Source organism: Hemitrygon akajei, chromosome 12 (genome assembly GCF_048418815.1).
Source record: "Hemitrygon akajei chromosome 12, sHemAka1.3, whole genome shotgun sequence".
NCBI lineage: Eukaryota > Metazoa > Chordata > Chondrichthyes > Myliobatiformes > Dasyatidae > Hemitrygon > Hemitrygon akajei.
Genome location: NC_133135.1, coordinates 50,225,153 through 50,251,380, shown reverse-complemented (window position 1 = coordinate 50,251,380; position 26,228 = coordinate 50,225,153). Strand labels below are relative to the sequence as shown.

The 26,228-nt window shown below is 39.0% G+C and overlaps 1 protein-coding gene across 4 annotated transcripts in view; it reads right to left on the bottom strand.

Annotated features, from left to right (window-relative positions):
* The window catches only part of frem1b (Fras1 related extracellular matrix 1b), a 214,248-nt gene that overhangs the window by 131,970 nt on the left and 56,050 nt on the right, over positions 1 to 26,228 (bottom strand). For all 4 annotated transcript variants that reach the window (XM_073063069.1, XM_073063070.1, XM_073063071.1 and 1 more), the window contains 2 exons: positions 14,418 to 14,614; positions 12,544 to 12,634 (listed from right to left, as the gene is read on the bottom strand). In XM_073063069.1, coding sequence (XP_072919170.1) covers positions 12,544 to 12,634; positions 14,418 to 14,614 — 288 coding nt within the window. The remainder of the gene's footprint in view (positions 1 to 12,543; positions 12,635 to 14,417; positions 14,615 to 26,228) is intronic.

Sequence of the window (26,228 nt, the reverse complement as noted above, 5' to 3'; positions counted from 1 at the left end):
ATCCTGTAAACAAATTTAAAAAATACACTGAAATGAGGGTTTTAGTAGACATTTATAACTGGTAAGAATATAGGACAGTACAGGCCCTTTAGCTAACGATGTTGTGCTAACCTTTTAATCTATTCCCTGATCAATCTAACTCTTCCCCATAACCCTCCATTTTTCTTTCAACCCTGTGCCTTTCCAAGAGTCCCTTAAATGTCCCTAATGTATCTGCTTCTACCACCACCAGTGAGTTCCTTATATATAACATTCTCTGTGTAAAAAATCTACCTTTGACATCTCTCCCCTCAAATTTACCTTTGACCTCCCTCCAGTCACCTGAAAAGTATATCCCTCGCATTCGACATTTCTGTCCTGTACACTCAATCTATGCCTCTTATCATCTTGTCCATCTCTATCAAATCACCAGTTGTCCTCCTTTGCTCTAAAGAGAAAAGCCCTAGCTCTATCAGTCTATCCTCATAAGACATGCTCTCCAATCCAGGAAGCATTCTGGTAAATCTCCTGTGCACCTTCTCTAAGGTTTCCTCATCCTTCATATAATGAAGCAACAGAAAATTAGAACAGTACTCCAAGTGTAGTCCAACCAGAGTTCTGTAGAGCTGCACATTACCCTGTGGCTCTTGAACTCAATCCCTCCTCCCAACAAATGAATGCCAACCCACCAGACTCCTTCTTAACCATTCTACCAACTTGCACGACAATTTTGATATAGGCCACAAAATTCTCTCTGTTCCTCCACACAACCAAAAATGCTGCCGTTAAAAATGTACTCTACCTTAAAGTTTGATCCTCCAAGTGTATCATCCAACCTTCCACTTCCTTGTCTAAGTTATCTATAAATTCACAAAGAGCAGGGGTCCTAGAACAGATTCCTGCGGCACACCACTGGTCACTGAACTCTTTGCAGAATGCATTCCATCTACCACCACTCTCTAGCTTATGTGAGCAAGCCAGTTCCAAATCCACACAACCATGTTTCCCTAGATCCCCTGCCTCCTGACTTTCTGATGAGCCAACCATGGGGAAACTTTTCAATTTCTTTACTAAAATCCATGTACACCACATCCACTGCTCTACCTTCACCAATGATTTCTGTCACTTCCTCTGAGAAGTCAATCTGGCTTGTGAGGCATGACCTGTACCTTATAAAGCCATTCTGACTATCACTGATCACTGACTATGCTTCTCAAAATACTCATAAATCCTGTCTCCAAGAATCCTCCTCAGTAATTAGCCCACCACTGATGTAAGACTCATTAGCCCAGGGTTATTTCAACTACCTTCTTTGAACAAAGGAATTACATTTGCCATCCTCCAATCTTCTGGTACTGCTCCTTTGGCCAGAGAGGACACAAAGATCATGCCAATGTCAGCAATCTCTTCCCTCACTTCCACTAGTAACCTGGAGTATTTCCCATCTGGTCCTGACGGCTGTGCAGGCCAAGTCATTGGGTATACTCAAGGCAGAGGTTGACAGGTTCTTGATTAGTAAGGGCATCAAAGATTGCAGGGAGAAGGTAGGAAAATGGGGTTGAGCGCATGTTTAATATCTGGGAGATGGCTAAAAAAAGAGAGTAACCATTGTTTCCACTGTGCTCAGCAGGGAGTCTGTATAATTAATTATTGTTACAAAGGCCAAGGCATTGCAGTTTACATTGTCCAATTCCTGAAGACAATGTACCAAATGTTGTCAACACTAATGCATAAAGTGCTTTTGCCATCACTAATGTGGGTGCAAACACAGCCGAATAGCCTGTGCTTTGGTTGGTTGTGGACACACACACACACACAGGGTATCACATCTGACCTTCCAGTGAGAATATTTGGATTCACAGAGCCCTGTGTAAATAGTTGCCTGCTAGATTGCACAATTCAGTTACAATATCACTGTTCATTTGGAACTGAATTACTCACCTTGGAATCATTCATTTCCAGCAAGTAGGCAATATTTTCATCAGGCAACACACACAAACTGCTGGTGGAACACAGCAGGCCAGGCAGCATCTATAGGGAGAAGCAATGTCGATGTTTCAGGCCAAGACCCTTTGTCAGGACGAAGGGTCTCGGCCCGAAACATCGACAATGCTTCTCCCTATAGATGCTGCCTGGCCTGCTGTGTTCCACCAGCAGTTTGTGTGTGTTGCTTGAATTTCCAGCATCCACAGATTTCCTCGTGTTAATATTTTCATCAGAGTCCTTACAAGTGGAGACTGGAATGCTGTTTCGAAAGAGTGCACTCAAGGTAAGTAAATGCATGATAAGGTCTCAACTATACCTCAAAGTCTAGATGTACCTCCTACACATTCCTGTAATCTTTTGTTATCATTATGCAAAATATAATGTGCATTAGATTCTAGGGGAAATGGATTAGCACATAATGAGCAGGACAGTTTGCCGCTCTCGGGGCAATAGTAGCTATAATGTTGTACTTTCTAGGTAGCAGATTATATTGATGACAAACAGCTGTCAGTCATCAGTTCTGCTTAAGCCTATTGTCCAAGCTTCAGGGTTATTTAGCACTGCCAATGACACGCAGACATTACATGCACCATCCTTTCCTGTCTCTTTTAATAGTGACAGTTTTGGAACTCAGCTGAAGAGTGTGGAAATTGTTTCATGACTGCCTAGAAGTAGCAGCTCTTTTTCATTAATCACAAGAAAAAAAAACACATGGAAAATAAGAGCAGGAGTAGACTATCCGGTCCTTCATACCCACCTTGCCATTCAAATGACTATGGCTACCACAGGCATCAAACTCTCTATCTCTCTCCCCAAGGTCCTCACAACACTTAACTCTTTCAAAAATATATCTGCCCACTTTTCAGAAACCTCTAGCAACTTAACTTCCACAACCCAGAGAGGCAGTGCCTCTGCAAGGAAAAAATCTGCACCTCAGTGTAAAAATCTTACTCAAGTGACTACATCGTCTGGTTTCTGTTCAAACTATTCAATCCACCTTCATCTCCCACCTTCCCTTGCACCTGTAGGAAAGAGGTACAGAAGCATCAGCACTAGGACTGCCAGACTGGGTAACAGCTTCTTCCTTCAGGCTGTGACTAATAAATTCCCTGCCAGCACTGAGATTTCATCACTGGGACAGCCAGCTGTTTTCTGTTTAGCTGTGCTGCGGGCTGCATTCATTTTAAATTATATTTTATGAACATATTCCTGGTGAAATTTTGTTTTATGTGCTGTAGGTGATAGGTGTGTTGTGGGTGCACTGTGGGCCAGAGGAACATTGTTTCATTTGGTTGTACAGTTTGTAGAGTCAGATGACAATAAACTTGAAATTGAATTTCAACTTAATGTACACTGCTATTTAACTTGTCTATATTTTTCTGAACCACACAGTTACACACCACACAGCACACTAACAGCATCCGTACATATATTCTGGAATAACTATAATATGACTCCAGGCAGTCAAATAGTTGCTTCTCAACTCTAGAAAATTGCAATGGGCTTTGTTCGAATGATGCTCATTATTTTACATTGAGAAGCTGGAGAAAATCTGCAGATGCTGGAAATCCCAGCAACACACAGAAAATGCTGGAGGAACTCAGCAGGTCAGGCAGCATCTATGGAAATGAGTAAGCAAGGAGTCCTGATGAAGGGTCTTGACACGAAACATCGAGTGTTTACTCTTTTCCGTAGATGCTCTCTGGCCTGCTGAGTTCCTCCGGCATTTTGTGTGTGCTGCTTATGATTTGCATTGCTGCTTTTTTTACTCTAGTTTAAGTTTCCAGGTGTGAGGCTACATTTAGAGGTGAGCATTAACCCCCTACTTCACGGAATGATTTTATTTTTCAAGTTCAAATTCAGGTTGATTGTCATTCAACCATACTCACGTATACAGCTAAATGAAACATCGTTCCTCGGGAGCCAAGGTGCAAGACACAGTAAATATAATCATACACAGCACATACAGTACAGTCACAAGTCCCTGAGAGGCTCGGCCTGAAGATTGACAGGTTGACATAAAGTGCAAGGTGTATGTTTATGTAAAACACTAGCATGTAATATTATAGGCAACATTATAATAAAACAAACAGTAGTATGAATATGTGAAACAGCAGCAATGAAAGATGAAAAAGAGACCAGTGAGGATGTGAGTTGGGGATTGATGGGGGTGGCACTGGTGGAGCTTAGAACATTCAGCTAGAGTGTACATGTGTGCTGGGTGGCAGAAGAGTGTTAAGAAATCTAACATCCTGGACGGAGAAGCTGTTAGCCAACCTGACAGTTCTAGTTCTTAACTATTTCAATATGGAGATAAAATTCCAGTGCGCTCAAGATAAAGAAATACTCTAAGGATTGGCTCAGGTCACTGGTTCTATTATCTGCTTTTATGGGATCTTTCTCAACTTCAGAAGGCAACTGAAGGGCAAAGCTGAGATGCTGGTCTAGGATGTAATATCAAACACACATTTGAAGCATTTACTGTAAATAAGAAATCAGAGCAAGTAGACAATGCATAATGTTAAACTTTTTTGGTTTCGTATATTGCAAAATATAATAAAAATATTTACAATATAGCATTGTTAAGCTAAGCTAATATGCTATATTATCTAAGAAATCCATCTTCATATACAGGTTATGATTTTTTTGTTCACTCAGAAAATTGTCTAAAATGCATTTAAAAATTCAAGACGTGATGACTCATAAATAAATTGTATATTATGACTTGTGTTCTTAGATTCTCTTTCCAACGTTGTAATCTAATGAACTGAAACATCAGTCTGTAATTAAACATATCTTTTCATGTCTAATGTAGTGCAAGAGAATTAAAACCAATTTCATTATGCTAGTCCTCAGATAAAACTATTTATCCTTTTAAAATGCTGAAATCAATTGTTGGAACATATACCTATGGAACCAGGGGAGCCAACACACTTGACCACTGTAATATCAGGTTCAAGAACACTTACAGTGCCATCCCAAGCCTGCACTCCAATCACCTAGCTGGACTTCTACTTCCACCGTATAAGCAGAGATGAAAGGCCGCAGCACGAGTGGTGAGGAACAAGAGGTATTGGTCAAGAGATGCGGAGGGACACTTACAGTACTGCTTTGAGTTGGTGGACCGTACAATATTCAGGGATTCATTTTTGAGTCTGAATTAATATGCCACAGTTGTCACCAACTTAATCAAAACCTGTGTGGATGAGTGTGTGCCTTTGAGAATGTACCAGACATACCCAAATCAAAAGCCATGGATCAAACAGCAGATTCATAGTCTGCTGAAGGCGAGATCTGTTGCATTCATCTGTGGATTGTTTTTTGCCATTTGTGCAATTTGTTCTTCTTTTGCGTGTTGGGTGTTTGATATTTTCTTGAATGTGTTCCATGGTGTTTCTTTGTTTCTTGGACGAATCTCAGAGTTGTATTCTGTATGCATACTCTGATAATAAATGCACTTTGAATCAAGACTGGCGATCCAGAAGTACACAAGTTGTCCAGGCATGACCTATGGAAGGCTATTTTAAAAACAAAAAAAAAAATTCCAATTGAAGCTAGGGACAGAATCAGAAGCACTTCAATTTTGGCAAGTTTTGCAGGCCATTATTTCCTACAAACCGAAACCTAACATCATGAATGGTTGTAATTCTTCACTTCCGAATAAGCTCAATGCATTTTATACATGCTTTGAAAGGGGGAACAGAACTACATCTGTATGAATCCCTGCAGGATCTGGTGACCTACTGAAGTCAGAACATCTTTCATGAGGGTGAATCCTCACAAGGTATCAGGCTCTGATGGTGTACCTGGTAGAGCACTGAATACCTGTGCCAAACAACTATTGGGAGTGTTCAAGGACATCTTTAATCTCTCACTGCTGCAGTTGGAGGTTCCAAATGCTGCAAAAGGGCGATAACCATACCAGCGACCAAGAAAAGCAGGATGGGTTTCCTCAACAACGATCGCCCAGTTGCACTCACATCTACAGTGATGAAGTGCTTTGCGAGTTTGTTCAAGGCTGGAATCAACTCTTGCCTAAGCAGGGCCCTGGACCTACTGCAAGTTGCATATAGCTACAATAGGTCTACAGCAGATGCAATCTTATAGATAGCGGGGTCAAGGGATATGGGGAGAGGGCAGGAACGGGGTACTGATTGTGTGTGATCAGCCATGATCACAGTGAATGGCGGTGCTGGCTAGAAGGGCCGAATGGCCTACTCCTGCACCTACTGTCTATTGTCTATTGCAATCTCACTGGCTCTCCATTCAGCCTTGGAACTTCTGGACAATAGCAATACCTACATCAGGCTACTGCTTGTTGATTACAGCTGTTTTCACACCATTATACCTTCAGTGCTAATCAACAGACTCCAAAATCTGGACCTCTATACCTCCCTCTGCAACTGGATCCTTGACTTTCTCATCAGGAGACCACAGTCAGTGCATTTTGGAAATAACAATTCCTCTTCGATGACAATCAACATTGGTGCACCTCAAGGATGTGTGCTTAGCCCAAAGCCTTACTCTCTCTACACCCACATCTTGTGGCCAGGCACAGCTCAAACACCTTGTATAAATTTGACAATGACACAACTAAGGTGAGCCAACTGCCTGTCTTTTGTACCGGAGAGGGGAGAGCCTGCGTTGCGAAGAGTGTTGTCCAGGTTTTTTCAGCATTTAGAATGTGGACTTTGGAATATAGATTCTATTTTTCAGTCTTGTAGTTTTTATATTCTGTGTTCTTTTACTCAATCTTCTCTTTTTTTGTGTGTAGGAGAAGGGATTTGGAGATCAATGTGCCTGTTCCAATTTTATTTGTTTTTTGTGTGGGGGAGAGGGACTTGTGGGTCAATGTGCAGGAGGAGGGATTTGGGGGTCGATGTGCCTGTTCCGATTTTGTTCATTTCTTTTGCGGGGAGGTGGGATTTGGGATTTGGAATTTGGGAGTTGGTAATTCTTTTCTTTCTTGCTTTCATGGCTACCCAGAGAATTGAAGAATTTCAGAGTTGTATACTTTGATAGTAATGGAACTTTTGAGCCTTTGAACTATTGCTAGCAGAAATTCAGATGGAGATTAGGAGGTGTACAAGGAAGAGATGGATCAGCTGAATGAGAGGTGTCACAGTGATAACCTTGCACTCAACATCAGTAAGACTAAGAAGCTGATTGTGGACTTCATGAAGGGGAAGTCAAGGGAACACACACCAGTCCTCATCGAGAGATCAGCAGTGGTAAGGGTGAGCAGTTTCAAGTTCCTGGGTGTCAACATCTCTGAAGATCTATCCTGGGTTCAACACATTAATACAATTACAAAGATGACAATATTTCATTTGGAGTCTGAGGAAACTTGGTTTGTCACCAAAGAGTCTAGTAAATTTCAAAAGATGTACCATGGAGAGCATTCTAACTGGTTGCATTCTGTCTGCTCTGGCAGCGAGAGGCACAGGATCAGAAAAAGCTGCAGAAAGTTGTAATCTCATCCAGCTCCAATATCAGCACTAGCCTACCCCATATCAAGAACATATTCAAAAGCTGATGCCTTAAAAAGTTATCATCTGCCATATAAACCCCCATCTCCCAGGATATGCCCTCTTCTCTTTGCTACCATCAAGGAGGATATACAGAAGCCTGAAGACACACTCTCGATGTTTTAGGAACCCCATTGCCACTGGATTTCTGAATGGACAATGAACCCATGTACACCTCAGAATTATTTTCTCTTTTTTTTACTCTCAGTTTGCACTACTCATTTAACTTGCATTTTTATGCCTGTTTCTTATTGTAATATATAGATTTTTATTATGTATTGTAATGTACTGCTGCCACAAAACAACATATTTCATGATATATGCCAGTAGTATTAAACCTGAATGAGATTCTGACTCCACCATTAGCCATGCATCTAATCTACATAGAAAGCATCTTTAGAAGAGACATCTTTGGCACTGTCGATTGGTATCCCTTTTAATACCCCAACACATTTTTAATTCATGTTCTTAGAGCTTTGCAGCACTGGCTGTAGGAATGAGGTTCCGTTCCACCACTGTGTGTAAGGAGTTTGGGCTTTCTCCCTGTGACTGCATGGGTTTTCTCGGAGTGCTCTGGTTTCCTCCCACATTCCAATTATGTACGGGTTAGGGTTAGGTGCCGGAAGCATGGTGGCATCGCCCAGGGTAATCCTCGCAGACTTGACTTGAAGCAAATGATGCTTTTCACTGTATTTTTTATGTACACGTGACATACAAAACTAAACTTTAAAGAATTGACGCAGAATGAAACCTCCAGTGAACCCAGTGCCAGGAATTGAGTCCTTGGTGGGTTCAAAAGGAGGGTGGGGAATATAGCCTCAGTAATAGGGACTGTGAAAATTGGAGCAAAACGTCTTTCCAGGCCCCGACACCCGTGTTCAGAGGAAGCACCGCGAAAATCATCTGCTGAGCCAGATGCTGAACCAACATGAATAATTCAACAGTAGAGTTTTATTGCAAACAGGCACTCGTAGATTCACCACAGCACATAAAAACCTTGTAAGGATGGACGACTGTGCACTATATTTATATATTGACTGAATTGCTTCCTTTCCATTTCTCCAGTAGATTTTAACCTAATGGATCTGGAATAAGTAGGTACGGTTAAAAGCCATGAATATTTGAGAAAATGAAAATGATACTGAATGTTTTGCACTGTTATTCAGTGCTAAGGTGCAAATACTTTGTGCTTGCCTAAATTAAGTGCTAATGAGATAATTAGTATACCAGTGTTCATATCAATGAATTACAAACTTCTGTTAACTGAGCATGGAATAACCTTGAAACAAAGAAAACATAATGCCAATGTTTATTCTATTAGTCCTAAACTGAAGAGTGATCTTTGAATGTCAAATTCATTAGCTTAATGATCACTTTGATTTAGCTGGACAGTATCATTCCTGAGAAATTCAACAAATTTCTAGAGGAGTAAACGGGAGGTCTGTGAGCCAGTCCTCAGCAAGAAGGGGTCTGCAACTTTAAATTCCTTGGTGTTATCAATTAACCCAGCAAGTAAGTGCAATTATGAAGAAAGCATGCCAGCACCCCTACTTGCTTAGAAGTTTGAGAAGATTCAGCATGACATCTCTCGACACCCATGATTGTGTGGCTAGGCATAGCTCAAATGTCATCTATAAATTTGCTGATGATACACTCATTGTTGGCAGAATTTCAGATGGTGATGAAAGGCCATACAGAAGCAAGATATACCAGTTAGTTGAGTGGAGTCACAGCAACAACCTTTCACTCAATGTCAGCAAGGCCAAAGAGCTGACTGGAGACTTCACAAACCAATCAGAAGTGGAGAGAGTGAGCAATTTGAAGTTACTGGGTGTCAATATCTCTGAGGACCTAACCTGGACACAACATATCGATGCAGCTATAAAGGAGGCAAGACAGTGGCTAAATATCATTAGGAATGTGACAACATTTGGTTTGTCAACTAAAACACTCAAAAACTTCTACAAATGTACCATGGAGAGCATTCTGACTGGCTGCACCAGCATGTGGTATGAGGGCTGGGCTACTGTACAAGATCAAAGCAAATTGCAGAAAATTGTAAAATTAGTCAGCTCCATCATCTCCTTTACTCTCTGTATACCCATGACTGTGTCGCCACTCACAGCTCCAGTCTGCTAATTAAATTTGCTGACAATACTACATTGATTGGCCTAATCTTAAATAATGATGAGGCAGCCTACAGAGAAGTCATCATCCAGAAATAGTGGTATCAAGAAAACAATCTCTCCTTCAACGTTGCAAAAGCAAAAGAACCGCTTGTGGACTACAGGAGGAATGGAGACAGGCTAACCCCTATTGGCATCATTGGATCTGGGGTTAACAGGGTGAACAGCTTTAAGTTCCTCGGCATACATGTCACCGAGGATCTCACGTGGTCTGTACATACCGGTTGTGTGGTGAAAAAGGCACAACAGCGCCTCTTCCACCTTAGACAGTTGAGGAAGTTTGGTATGGGCTCCCAAATGCTAAAAACTCTCTAGAGGGGCATAATTGAGAGCATACTGACTGGCTGCATCACTGCCTGGTATAGGAATTGTACTTCCCTCAAACGCAGGACTCTGCAGAGAGTGATGCGGACAGCCCAGCATGTCTGTAGATGTGAACTTCCCACTATTCAGGACATTTACAGAGACAGGTGTGTAAAAAGTGCCCAAAGGATCATTGGGGACCTAAGTCACCCCAACCACAAACTGTTCTAGCTGCTACCATCTGGGAAACGGTACCGCAGCATAAAAGCCAGGACCAACAGGCTCCGGGACAGCTTCTTCCACCAGGCCATCGGACTGATTAATTCATACTGATACAATTATATTTCTATGTTATATTGACTGTCCTGTTGTACATACGTACTATTTATTTTAAATTACTATAAATTGCATATTTAGAAGGAGATGTAACATAAAGATTTTTAATCTTCATGTATATGAAGGATGTAAGTAATAAAGTCAATTCAATTCAATTCATTAGTACTAGCCTACGTAGTTTCCAAAACCATCTTCAAGGAGCAGTGCTTTAGGAAAGCATCGTCTATCATTAAGGACACCCACTGCCCAGGACCTACCTTCTTCTCATTGTTACCATCAGGAAGGAGGTACAGAAGGTCGAAGGCACACAGTCAGTGATTCAGGAACAGCTTCTTCCATTCTGTTGTCTAATTTCTAAACGGTCATTGAGCCCATGAACACTACCTCGCTACTTTTTTATTTCATTTTTTTCTGCACTATGTATTTTATTTGTTTATTTAATAGACATACATACTTACCATAATTCAGTTTTTTTCTCTATATTTATTAATCTTGTATTTCATTGTACCGCTGCCATAAAGTTAACAAATTTCATGACATATGCTGGTGATATTAAACCTGAGTCTGATTCTGAAAACTTTAACCAACTTCTCTCGATGTGTGGTAAAGAGTATATTGACTGAAACTTAGTCAGCTCCATCGTGGGCACTAGCCTCCGTAGCATCCAGGATGTCTTCAAGGAGCGATCCCTCAAAAAGGCAGCTTCCATCATTACAGACCCCCATCGCCCAGGACATGCACTGTTCTCACAGCTACCATCAGGAAGGAGGTACAGCAGCCCCAGGACCAGGTTCAGGAACAGTTATTACCCTTCAACCATTGAGGTAACTTCATTCGCCATATTATTGAACTGTTCCCACGACTGGTGGACTCACATTAAGGACTCATCACCTCACATTCTTGATATTTATTATTATTATTTCTGTTTTCCTTTTGTATTTGCACAGTTTGTTGTCTTGTGCACTTAGATTATTTGCCCATGCTGTTGGGTTCTGTCTTCCTTTGACTCTATTATGTTCCTTGTGTTTACTGTGTATGCCCACAAGCAAACAAATCTCAGGGTTGTATATGGTGACATATATGTACTTTGATAATAAGCGTACTTTGAACAATCTAATTTCTCTGGATTGTCCAATTCAAAGCAATCTAAACTGTTTTTCGGACACTTTTCTTTGAAAATCCAGCTCAAAGTAAGCTTGGGTTAATGACTGGAGTACTACAGAAGAGATCACTAGTAACTAGTGATGATAAAGGAGATTGTTCAACTGAAAATTCTTAATTCCTTCATTAATCTTATGATTTAAATGTAACTGCCAGCAAAAACAGCAGGTCCCCATGTACAACAACATGAACATTTTCATGGTCCGCAGTAGGTTTATCACCTGGTTAAAAAAAACAAAATTGAAGAAGTATCTTAGGAATGGACATCACCGGTAACACTGGGAAATTGCAGATATCACAGTTCCTCTGAAATAGTCATAGAACCTTACAATACAGATAGAATCTGTTCAGAGCATTACATCTCCTTCAGTTCTTTGTAAGGCTTCAGAAGTCATCGACCTGAAAAGTTATCCCTGATTCTCCTTCATTGGTGCTTCCTGACCTGTTGAACATTTTCTTTGAGTAAGACGTCCAGTTAGTCCATTCCCTTTTAGCCCTGCAGTGTTTTTTACTCTGTTTGAAATTAAAAATATATTGAACATTTATGGCAAGATATGTCACTTACACGACTGTATGGAATGTCTTCATAGTCATTTCATGAGTAGCTGACCACTGTGTTCCTTTAGTTGATTGAACTCCCATAAAATTTCTCCAACTAATCTACACATAATGATATTACCAGAGCTCATGGAGGAAATCAGAGCATTTCTATTTTCATTATAAAACAGAGCAAACTGTGACCAAATTCTGGCAGCAGCAGCCTAATATAATTAAACAAAAACAGAAGCAGCTTAACCCCTCTTAATTTCCATTACCTTTAATACCAATTATCAGTACAATTCTAACAGTACAAGACACAGTAAAGGACACTGTAAACTTATATTTTATGTGTTTCCTGATGGCAACAACAGAATGCATTAAAGTATTTGAAAGAATGCTACAGTCATGAATTGCTCAATCCTTTTGAAAATGTAATCATATTTTAAACGCTGCATTGCACATATCACATTAATTTAAAATGTAGAATTCTCTCATAATACAATCTAGCATTTTACTCAAGGTACCTGTGTAAAGGATTTCAGCATGGGAACAGAAGGATCCTTCATCATATTTTTTATGGTGTCTGTGAAAACAATTTTGCCTGCATCAGGTATTCTGTAATGCAAAATCAGGACAAAATTTCTGAATCAAATAAACTTTCTCCACATTATAATTGTACATTTTCTTAGTTCTAGATCTTATATCCATAAGGAGGCACATATCTAATTTTCAATCATACAACCTGATTTTTGGATTTACTGTCCTGAAATTCTAAAGTATGAATCAGACATTAGAGTCAATTTGTAAAGGATATTTTTCTATAAATGCCTTCTATGACAAAGTATTTCAAGCAATTGTTATTACTGACACAGCTTTGCAAATCTAGAATTCATCGCAGTCTCATTGGGTCCTATTTCTGTCCCATCCTGACATTGCATACAAACTTTGCAAAAGGTAGCACAACTACATAACAAACAATCAGCTGGAGGATCTCTGTGGGTTGAACAGTATCAGTGGGAGTTTCGGGTTAAAACCCAAGGTTTCAAAACTCGGGGATTTGATATAAATGTCAAAAATGCCTTCCCTTCCATAGATGCTACTCAACCTACTAAGTTCCTACTGCGGATTGTTTATTGCTGTTTATAAAGTGTTTCTGACATAGAACATAACATGGATTTTCCATCTTATATTCATGCTATTCCAAGGGATATTTAAGGAGGATCTCAGTATGGATGAGGAGAGATGTGATTGATAACCATGTTGGCACAAAATTCTGTCAATTCTCAAACAATGTGATACAAATCTAAAATTTATTATTGTAGACAAAATATAATCCATTGACTAACTATTGGATAAACCATACTAAATTACTGTTAAATACAAAAGCTGAAACCAGGAAAGAAGTGGGATTCGAAGAAATCACATTAATTGGTAAATATTTATTTCACAAATTTGTTGCATTAAATATCAGTATGTTCTATTATCACCAAAACCATCTGATAATTCAACACAGTAACAATCAGAGGAAAAGGTTATATTTATCTTCTGTATACCTCCAGACTGCTGATCCATGCAGCCCGTTTATCCTGTATTCTGCTGTATTTTTTCTACCCCAATTCCTTTTTATCAACATCAAGCAATAAATCCCAGAATTTTATTCATAAATTACCATCAGTGCCATTCATATTTCCTCTACAGTTTGGAAAAAAAGATCTACTGGAAGTAGTCAGCACCCACTCTGAATTTACTATGCCTTGCAATAAATTAACCAGCGTTCCACTATCTGCACATATAGGCAGTTCTTCGAGCTATCTCCAGAAAATAAGCTGGAACTTTTGTTCACAAATCACCAAGCCACATGTTTTGAGAGATTCCAAGTTGATATATAAATATTTGTAATTCATTAAGTAACTTCTTGTAGCTTCCTAAACTAACCTGAAAATAGAAAAGTGATTTGCAATGATTTAGAATCAAGTTATTCATAGGCAGCAATTAATAGTTAACTTAAAAGATTCAAGATTGTTTGTTATCATTCTTCAGTACATGAATGTAAAGAGGAAAAATTGTTTTAAGATAACCTCTTTTAATTAGATTTATCATTTTGACCACAGTATCTCATTTAACTCTAAGGATGTATATTTTTAAAACAAAATTATTGTGAAGAATTTTGAATGCAGGCAAGAGCAAAGTATATTTCAAAACAGATGCAATTTATGGAGAAAAAAAACTTGAGCTATGACTTTCAATTTCATCCAAAGCAGAAACCGAGCCCCATTAAACTAGGAGATTAAAATGAACAACGAAGATTCTCTGTAACACTGTGAAAATCATCCATCGCATTCAAAGAAAGGAATATATTGAATGGAATAAACTAAGTAGAAAGAATTGGGTAGCCTACCTCTGCTTATTTGAAGAAAAACAGGGTTTGGTTATTATAAACATCAGTTCACTCTCTGGGGACTCTGTGTCTTTGAAGTGTAGATGAGCTTTGGTAATGTGTTTGATTTCAGTTTCTTTCACTATCAGGTAACGTGTTGCACCATCAACTTCTTTTGGCAACTGGTCCTTCACTGCAGTCACATGAATAAATGCCATCTGGAAAATAAGAAAATGACATAGGAAGCTTGATATTGCTTCATGGGCAACTGATAATAAAATATGTCCTCCGAAAAAACAAGTCGTATTTGGCTCTATAGCACCCATTGTTGGCATTGTAAAGTAATTGAATTGCATGGGTTGAACATTTATAGCATAACTTAGACAATCTCTTCCGCTGAAAAGTACAGTATGACCATGTTGAGTAGACAGACTGTGATTTGATCCCTTGGGACCAAAATAAGTCTCAGTTTGGTAGCCAGCTTTGCGTTAAGATGACAAGAAAGAACTGGTATTTGGAAGCATAAATAAGAACACTGGTGCTCCATGAATACATTAAGGGTAAAGGAATAACGTTGGTGGAGGTGGGGGGAGAAGTTGGACCCATTAGGAACAACATAGACAATCTGTGCACGAAGCCAAAAGGTATAGGTGAGGTTATCATCAGTATTCACAAAGGAAACAGACTTTATGATTGGAGAATTTGGTGAAGGAGTAGGTGAAAGTCTAATGTAGGTCTTTCTCAATAAAAGGACATACTCCCATGTCTTAGAGATGGGGGTTTTGATCACTGGAGGGGAAGAAATTGCTGTGGCTCTGAATGAGATTTTTATATCTTCATTGGACACAAGTGAGGTACAAGATGACTTGAAGACAGTGAATTTTGTCTCCCCCTTTCAAGAATGGCCGCAGGAAAAGGCCTTATAACTATAAACCTGTGAGTCTACCGCATGTGGTAGGAAAGACGCAGGAAAATATTTTGAGGAAGAGGAATAATGACCATTTGTAAAGGTATGGACTAATCAGAGTCAACATTGTATTGTCAGGGACAGATGTTGCCTTTGAAGAGGTAACAAAGTGTTTTGATGAGGGCAGAGACATAGAGGTAATGTACATGATCGTGGGTGAGGACTTTCACAAGGACCCACAGGGAAAATGGTTCAAAAGCTTCGGGACCAAGGAATCCAGGGGATGTTGGCAAACTGGACCAAAAATTGTATTGACAATAGGAGAGTGATGGCAGACATGAAGATTAGCGGAGTGATTAAAAGGGCAGAAGTTTGTCAGGCTGCAGAGAGATGTTGATGTGTTGAAAATGGCAGATGTAGATTGATCCAGAGAAATCTAAAGTGATGCATTTTGGGAGCACCAGTGTGCCTAGGACATACACCAGGGATGAAGAAGTCTTAGGGAGTATTGGGAAATCAATGGACCTTGGAGTACTAGTTCAAAGATCTGTAAAAATGGGAACACAATAAGATAATGTGGTTAGAAAGACAGAATGGTCACTGCATACTAAAGTAGGCAGATTATACTCCAATTTGTTCTCATTAAATCAGGAGTCAGTATTAGAACTGCTTCTTTTCATGCTATTTATCAGTGATTTGGGTGATGGAATTGATGGCTTTGTGGCCAAGTTTTCAGACAATACAAAGATAGCTGGAGGGGAGGGGTAATGTTGAGGAAGCAGGGTGTCTGCAAAAGGACTTGGACAGAACTGGGGAATGGGAAAAGAAGAGGCAGATGGAATATAGTGCAGGGAAGTGCTTGGTCATGCACTTTGGTAGAAGAAATAAAGGCAAATACTATTTTCTAAGTGGGCAGAAAATTCAAAAATCAGAAGTGCAAAGAGATGTGGGAGTCCTTATGCAGGATTCCCTAAAGGGTAACTTGTAGGTTAGTGGTAAGGAAAACAAATGTAATGTCAGCATTCATTTCAGGAAGCTGTGAAATACTAAAGCAAGGATGGCTTTATAAGACCATAAGACATAGGAACAGAATTAGGCCATTCAGCCCATCGAGTCTGCTCTGCCCTTGGATCATGGCTGACCCTATTTTCCTCTCTGCCCTAATCTCTGAACTTCTCCACATATCCCTTCCTGCCCTGACTAATCAAGAATCTATCAACCTGTCTTAAATATACATAAAGACTTGGTCTCTACAGTTGCCTGTGGCAAAGAATTCCACAGATTCACCACTCTCTGGCTAAAAAAATTCCTCCTCATCTCCGTTCTAAATGGACACCCCTCTTTTTTGAGACTGTGTCCTCTGGTCTTAGACTCTCCCACCATAGGAAACATCCTCTTGACATCCACTCTATCAAGGCCTTTCACCATTTGATAGGTTTCAATGAGGTCACCCCTCATTCCTCTGAATTATAGTGAATACAGTCCCAGAGCCATCAAACGCTCTACATATGACAAGCCATTCAATCCTGGAATTATTTTCGTGAACCTCCTTTGAACCCTCTCCAATCTTAGCACATCCTTTCAAAGATAAGGGGCCCAAAACTGCTTACAATACTCCAAGTGAGGCCAGTGCTTTATGAAGTTTCAACATAACATGCCTGCTTTTAAATTCTAGTCCTCTTGAAATGAATGCTAACATTGTATTTGCCTTCCTCACCACAGACTCAACCTGCCAATTAACCTTTAGGGAATCCTGCACAAGGACTCCCAAGTCCCTTTGCACCTCAGTTTGTTTGTATTTCTCTCTCCTTTTATTTCTTTTACCAAAGTGCATGGCCATACACTTTCCGACACAGTATTCTATCTGTCATTTCTTTGCCCATTCTCCTAACCTGTCCAAGTCCTTCTGTAGCTTCACTACTTCTTCAAAGCTACCTGCCCCTCCATCTATCTTCAAATCATCTGCAAACATTTCAACAAAGCCATTAATTCCATCATCCAAATCATTCACATATAATGCAAGTGTATCAGTCCCAACACAGACCCTGTGAAACATCACTAGTCACCGCAGCCCAAAGATAAAGCTCCACTCTTTGCCTGTACCAACCAATCAATGCTTTATCCATGCTAGAATCTTTCCTATAATACCATGAGCTCGTAGCTTGCTAAGCAGCTTCATGCATGGCACCTTGTCAAAGGCCTTCTGAAAATCCAAGTATATAACATCAACCGATTCTCCTTTGTCTGTCCTGTTTATTATTCCTTGAAAGAATTCTTGCTTGACAAATTGGTTAGATCTTCTCTTGAGGGAACCATGCCTATTTTATCATGTGCCCTGAGACCTCAACCTTCGTAATCGACTCCAATATCCTCCCAACCACTGAGGTCAGACTAACTAGCCTATAGTTTCCTTTTTTCTACCTCTCTCCCTTCTTGGAGAGTGGAGTGACATTATAAGGCACTGGTTGAACCACACTTGGAATATTGTGAACAATTTTGGGCCCCTTATCTAAGAAAAGATGTGTCGGTATTGGAGAGAGTCCAGAGGAGATTCACAAGAATGATCACAGAAATGAAAGGGTTAACATAGGAGGAGTATTTGATAGATGTGGGCCTGTATTTGCTGGAGATTAGAAGAATGAGGAAGGATCTTATTGAAACCTATCGAATATTGAAAGGTCTAGTGTTACGTACCCGTGGGTATCTTGTGCCTGTCACATGACCATGATGTAATTGAGGCTATGCTGGGCATGATGTAATGGTCTTGTAATGGTGGAGTGATGTAATTTTCCTGCCAGTTTTTTTTCAACAGGGTATAAAAGGAGAACCCTTCCCTGTGATGCAGGGGCAGTTCGTGGTTGAATTCACCAGTGACTCCGTTTTGCTGTGTATTCAATGTTTTGTTGCAGTTTTGTTTTAATGTGGAGTTTTACTTTCTGCCTTAAGTCTCAAAGGTTATTGCTGGCAGTTTTGCTACAATACTGCCAGTTCAGTCCAGTTGGAGAGTGAAGATTTATCGAAGTTTGAGAAGCTGGAGGATCAAGGAAAGTTGATGTCGGCGGTAAAACCGGTTCGACCTTTATTTAATCTTCATACAAGGAATTAGTAACTTGTGTCCAAGATAACTCCTGCTTTGCCAAAAGAGCAGAAAGAGTTGGATGCAGAGTTTTGGCAAGGAAAGGTCAGTGCCTTTAAGCCGTTTTATTTCCTTCGACCGTAAATCCCTCATCAAAGCATACTTCGGCTGGGATCAGCAGTAACGTCGTGAAAGAGGATTTATTACTCCAAGGAAAGTCTCTCCTAACTGACTGTAAATCATTTTGGACTTTTTTGCAATTCTACTTTAAAGAACTATGTTCGCATTTCTCGCTTTAAGAACTGTTCAAGCTGCTGTATCGCAGCTGACTTCCAGTTAAGTTAGTCGTTTGTTTACTTTTGGGGGTTTTTTAAAGCAGTGTTTAATAAATGTTTTATTTGTTATAAAAAACCTGTCTCAATTATATATTCATTGTTGCTGGATCATAACACTAGGTAGAGTGGATGTGGAATGATTGTTCCCTAAGTTTGAGGAGTCTCGGGCCAGAGGGCACAAGCTTAGAATTGAGGGATGCTCATTTAGAACAGAGATGAGGGAAATTTCTTTAGTCAAAGGGTGGTGAATCTGTGGAATTCATTGCCATAGACAGCTATGCAGGCCAAGACAATAGGTATATTTAAAGCAGAGATTGATTGGTTCATTAAAGTTTATAGGGACAAGGCAAGAGAATTGGGTTTACAGGGATAATAAATTGGCCATGATGAAATGCCAGAGCAGCCTGAATGGGCTGAATGGCCTACGTCTACTACTATGTCTTATGGTCTAAGTCTTATGTTGATCGTTTTTCAGAACCTGAGGCAACTCTGGCAGTCTGCATTGACTGCTTTTGCTGAAAGTCCTTGAGTATATTGATTTCAGACTTCAAAGTGTTCCTCGTGACAAAGGTGCTTGAGTGCACTTCCGTTTAGTTCAGGCAGAAAGAGAGGATGAAGGTGAGCATACAGAATTCAGCAACCTGGCAGAAGAGGGAGGAGAAGGCAGAATTCTAATGAGTGTACTTAAGGAGAAGTCTATTTTGTGTGCTCAGCAAGCAATGTATCTATGTAGTCTGTATTTCACAGAAGAAATGCTAATGGAGGTTTGCCAATTTTCATAGATACAACTGTAGTAGCAGAGAAGGAATAGAAATTCCTCTTTTGCACTACTTAATTATTTTTATTGAAACTTATTGTCATTTTAAAATATTTTTACTGCACTGCTATAACAAAACAACAAATGTCATGACACATCAATGATAATAACCTGTTTCTGATCTCCTCATTCTGGCACAGGTTATTATCATTGATGTGTCATGACATTTGTTGTTTTGTTATAGCAGTGCTGTAAAAATATTTTAAAATGACTAAGTTTCAATAAAAATAATTAAAGAAATAGTGCAGAGAGCAAATGCATTTGTTAGGATTTCAGGATTACTAACACTGCAGGATGTCATTGAATTCACCTGCTTCTCACTAAGGACTTCACATTTGGACATTATGATCACTCTACTGACCCTCACTCCCTGAATGTAGAGCTCATCTATGATGCAAGTGATCACTGTTGGGTGCCGTGCAGTATTTATATTGTGTTAGTATGCTTTACCTCTGACTTGAGTCACCATGCCTGCCCAAAGAGTTCTGGACAAAAGAAGATTCTCCAAGCACTAAATCCTGACTCCAGTGTCTAATCCACACACAAGCACAATTTACCTTCATCAAGACCTACCCTACCATCTGTAACCTCTTTGAGAAAATCATTGATGTAGTTAAAGAAGATTTGCCATTTCTAGGCTACTCTGGAGGCACATTACAGTAAAGGCAATAACAAATCTCAGTGTTCATGGAGTTACAAGGGAGACTGCAGATGCTGGAAATCTGAAGCAACACTCAAAATGCTGGAGGAACCTTGCATGTCAGGCAGCATCTATGGTGGGAAACATAACACCAGTCTTGATGAAGGTTCTTGCCCGAAACATTGACTATTCATGTCCTTCCACAGATGCTACCTGACCAGCATTTTGTGTGTGCTGCTCCACTTTCCTGGCTGTTGCTGTACAATAGGAGCCTTTTCATGGTCATGCTGTTTGTGATTATCTAATTAAAAGGAGAGTATAACAACTTCTCATAATGTCATTACTCCCAGTTAGTTTGTTTAGTTCATTGGAATTAAAGACAAAATCAAACCATCATTCCAACCACATTTATGATACAAACCATATAATTATTGAGTGATTAGCTCAAGCAGTACATTTGGTAACAAAAGAACTTAAAGCATGAAGCAGAAGTAGGCCATCCAACCATTTGAAATTGCTCTGCCATTCATCAAGATCATAGCAAACCCTCTATTCCAGCACCATTTTCCTGTAATATCCTCATATCAGTCAATTACATTTAAAATTCTGAATTATCAGTCTCTGTGATAAACCTCCACACCACTCCAAGGTAAGGAACTCCAGAGATTCATTGATTCTGAGTAAAGAGGTTTCTCCGTTTCTCAGCCCTAAGTGGCCCACCCAATTCCGAGACCATGACCACCACCCTGTTGCATCTAGACTCAACAGCCAGGGAAACAAACTCCTTGCATTCACCCTGCTGGGTTCTCCAAGAGTTTTATATGTTTAAATGAGATTACTTATCATTCGTCTAGACCTTGGATGCTAGAGGCCTACTCTACTCTACTTTATTAATCTAATCTACCAATTGTGACAAACCTGTTACCCCAGGCTCCAGACAAGTGAATCACTATTGCATTCCCACTGATGCAAGTAACCCTCTTTCAGGAAAGGAATGCAATACCCTGGGTGCAAAGCCCTGCTTAGCACCAGTATGAACTCTTTAATCTTATCCTTATATCTTCTCACAATAACTCTAAACAATACTTATTTTTGCAACACAAGTCTTCAAATTGTTCTTGACTCTCCCTCAATAGGGCAGCTAACTTGAAAAAGTATGACATGTTTGGTGTATGGACAGAACAGCAGGAAAGCACATAGTGGGGCATTGTGCATCATCTGAGTCCTGTGCAGGAGTATTAGGGCATGCTTTCAATCAATGGAGAACTAGCAACAGGGCTATATTTCCATATAACCATATAACAATAACAGCACAGAAACAGGCCATCTTGGCCCTTCTAGTCCGTGCTGAACACTTAATCTCACCTAGCCCCACCGACCTGCACTCAGCCCATAACCCTCCATTCCTTTCCTGTCCATATACCTATCCAATTTTTTTTTTAAATGACAAAATCGAACCTGCCTCTACCACTTCTACTGGAAGCTCATTCCACATAACTACCACTCTCTGAGTAAAGAAGTTCCCCCTTGTGTTACCCCTAAACTTTTGCCCCTTAACTCTCAACTCAATGTCCTCTTGTTTCAGGAGGAATATAAGATTAATTTATTTGCTGATGATGTTCTGATTTATCTAACAAACCCATTGCATTCGTTGCATAAACTGTCTTTTAGATTGGAAGAATATGGGAAAATATCAAGGTATAAAGTATACTGGGTTAAAAGTGAAATTTTACCCCTTACTAAAGGAGATTATAGTCAATGTCGATTAGTAACTCAATTTAGATGGCCGACAAATGGTATAAAATATTTAGGTATAAGAGTCGATAATGATATAAAGAATTTATATAAATTAAATTATTTACCATTATTGAAAAAAAATTCAAGAGGATCTTGATAAATGGATGATTTTACCAATAACATTAGTAGGTAGAGTTAAAGCTGTAAAAATGAATATTTTCCTAGATTACAATATTTATTCCAAACATTACCAATACAACTGCCGCAGAAGTTTTTTCAAGAGTTGAATAAATGTGTGAGGAAGTTTCTTTGGAAAGGTAAGATGTCAAGAGTATCATTGGAAAAATTGACATGTAAATTTGACCTAGGAGGGTTACAACTCCCAAATTTTAAGAATTATTATAAAGCAAATCAACTTAGATTTATTGCATCTTTTTTGATGAAGATAAACCGGCATGGATTAGAATAGAGTTAGATAAGATAGGAGAAAATATACCAGAAGATTTTATATATAAATGGGAATCCAAATGGATACGGGAAAAGAAACAATCTCTTATATTAAAACATTTGATTGATTTATGGAATAAGATAAATGTTGATGATGAAATAAAGAAATCTTTATTAGCAAAGAGAACCCTAATTCAAAATAGACTTATTCCTTTTACAATGGATAACCAACTTTTATATAACTGTTTCAAAAAGGGATTAGATATATAGGTGACTGTTTTGAAGGAGGTATATTGATGTCGTTCGATCAACTAAAGAATAAATATAAAATATCAAACAACACTCTTTTCTGTTACTTTCAATTAAGGGCTTATTTAGGAGATAAACTGGGTCAAACAATGTTAATGCCGAAGCCTAATGAAATAGAAATTTTAATTCAAAAAGGAAAAATTAAAAAATTTACTTCTTGTATGTATAATTTGATTCAAAAACAGACAATTAAACAAGGAATTCATAAGTCAAGACAAAAATGGGAAACTGATTTGAATATTAAAATTGATGAAACAAGTTGGTCAAGACTATGCCTTGACAGTATGACGAATACAACTGTCAAATTCCGACTTAGATTAGTAAAATACAATTTTTTACATCAATTATGTATTACACCACAAAAAATAAATAGATTAAACCCAAATTTATCTGACCAATGTTTTCGATGTAATCAAGAAATTGGTACTTTTTTTACACTCTACTTGGTCTTGTTTTAAAATTCAACCTTTTTGGATAAATTTAAGACTTTTACTGGAACAAATTATTGGAATACAACTTCCACATAACCCAATATTATTTTTATTAGGCAATATTGAAGGGATAATACTGAAACCTAAATTGAATAAATATCAGAAAAAATTTATAAAAATTGCATTGGCAGTAGCCAAAAAAGCTATTGCAGTTACTTGGAAATCAGATTCATACTTAACTATGGACTGTTGGAATAATGAAATATTTAGCTGCATTCCACTTGAAAAAATTACTTATAATTTAAGAAATGAATATGATATATTTTTGAAAATTTGGCACCCTTATTTACAAAAGATAGGATTAAATATCTAGGTCATTCAAAGATAAAATTATTAGCTATATGGGGAAAAAAAATAAATAAAGATATATACTAAAGCTATTTTGAACTCCATGGAGCATGTGGGGATCTTCCGATATCCAGGCAATCTTTCTTTCTTTCTTTCTCTTTTTTTTCCCTCTTTTTTCTTTTTTTTTAGATAGGGATGTTAAGGGGGAAGGGTTAAAGGGGGGGGGAGGGCTGATATTAACTTTCATTACTCTATTATTCTATTCATTTTATGTAACTCTCTTAAAAATTTAATTTTAAAAAAATGTCCTCTTGTTTGAATCTCCCCTACTCTCAACGGAAAAAGCCTATCCACGTCAACTCTATCTATCCCCCTCATAATTTTAAATACCTCTATCAAGTCCCCCCTCAACCTTCAAAGAATAAAGACCTAACTTGTTCAACCTTTCCCTGTAACTTAGGTGCTGAAACCCAGGTAACATTCTAGTAAATCTCCTCTGTACTCTCTCTATTTTGGTGACATCTTTCCTATAGTTTAGTGACCAGAACTGTACACAATACTCCAAATTTGGCCTCACCAATGCCTTGTTCAATTTTAACATTACATCCCAACTCCTATACTCAAAGCTCTGATTTATAAAGGCCAGCATACCAAAAGCTTTCTTCACCACCCTATCCACATGAGACTCCACCTTCAGGGAACTATGCACCATTATTCCTAGATCACTCTGTTCTACTGCATTTCTCAATGCCCTATCATTTACCATGTATGTCCTATTTTGATTAGTCCTACCAAAATGTAGCACCTCACACTTATCAGCATTAAACTCCATCCGCCAACTTTCAGCCCACTCTTCTAACTGGCCTAAATCTCTCTGCAGGCTTTGAAAACCTACTTCATTATCCACAATGCCACCTATCTTAGCATCATCTGTATACTTAACTAATCCAATTTACCACACCGTCATCCAGATCATTAATGTATATGACAAACAACATTGGACCCAATACAAATCCCTGAGGCACACCCACTAGTCACTGGCCTCCAACCTGACAAACAGTTGTCCACCACTACTCTCTGGCATCTCCCATCCAGCCACTGTTGAATCCATTTTACTACTTCAATATTAATACCTAACGATTGAACCTTCCTAACTAACCTTCCATGTGGAACCTTGTCAAAGGCCTTACTGAAGTCCATATAGACAACATCCACTGCTTTACCCTCATCAACTTTCCTAGTAACCTCTTCAAAAAATTCAATAAGATTTGTCAAACATGACCTTCCACGCACAAATCCATGTTGACTGTTCTTAATCAGATGCTGTCTATCCAGATAATTATATATACTATCTCTAAGAATACTTTCCATTATTTTACCCACCACTGACTTCAAACTTATAGGCTGATAATTGCTAGGTTTACTCTTAGAACCCTTTTTAAACAATGGAACCACATGAGCAATACGCCAATCGTCTGGCACCATTCCCGTCTCTAATGACATTTGAAATATTTCTGTCAGAGCCCCTGCTATTTCTACACTAACCTCCTTCAAGGTCCTAGGGAATATCAAGGGATTTACAAGGGAGTTACAAGTCAACATGCTCAGCAGCTTGAGTATTTGCTGATGGCTCAAGTGAACTATGCTTCCAGCAGTCAGGGTGCCAGTAACAGAGCTGGTGGCTGCAAGTGTCAGATCCAGTAATGTTGGTCTTTCTTTTGAATCATGCTGCTTAGCAGAAGAGGCCTGTTCAGCTGGGGAGTTCCGAAGTGTAAGAAATTGAAAAGAATAAGGGGACAGCCCACTGAGAGGTTTTGCCTACACCTGCACATTGCAAATCAGTTTGGGTCAATGACGAAGTAGAGATTAAGAATGCAGATACTTAAATAGTCTCATTATTGCCATTGATAACAGAAAATGATACAGCTGTCTAGTAATAATCAGCATTCACTACATACACTAGGTGCGTAGATGAAACAACTGCATGTTTGTTTGCCACTGTAAATTATACACTATTCTCTCTACAAAAAAAAAGAGCAAGGCAAGTTAGTGATGCGCACAAGACAATTGGAACAGGTGATTTTCTATATAAGCTATGAGTTTTGCATATCAAGCTTAAGCGGTCAAAGGTGCGATGGAACAGGTGAACTTTAGCCCTGAATACTGATGACCATTAATGTTGAGCAATGAGTAATAATAATAATAAATAATATGTAAAGCTAATGGTTCAGATAAAAGATGCAATGTTTTCATTGACCTTGACCAAACATGTAGTTCAATTAAAATTCTATTGACATCCTGGGGTTGTACTCATTGACTTGACTTTGGCAGCTGCGTTTCCCCCACCACTGCTTCAGTCTGTGCCTGGAAGGTTTCTCTGTACCCTACAGGGACAAGAATTCTCTCCTCCTCTACACTTGTTTACCAAGGCCTTCAATGTTGCATGAGAAACCAAAGGGCTTGACTCTGCTAATACTTAGCCACATCAAAGTGCTGGGACTTCCAAAATTTCTTCCATTACTAGTCCCAGCTACATAGCACTTCCAAAGTTTAAAGTAAATTTATTATCAAAGTACATATATGTCACCATATACAACCCTGAGATTCATTTTCTTGTGGGCATTCACAGGAAATACAAGAAACACAATAGAATCAATGAAAGATTGCCCCCAACAGGATGAAAAAAACAATTAATGTGCAAAAGACAATAAACTGTGATCATACTGTGGTGAACTACATATACCTGTCTGGACACCCCCACCCCCTGCTGACTGCTCCTGTGGCT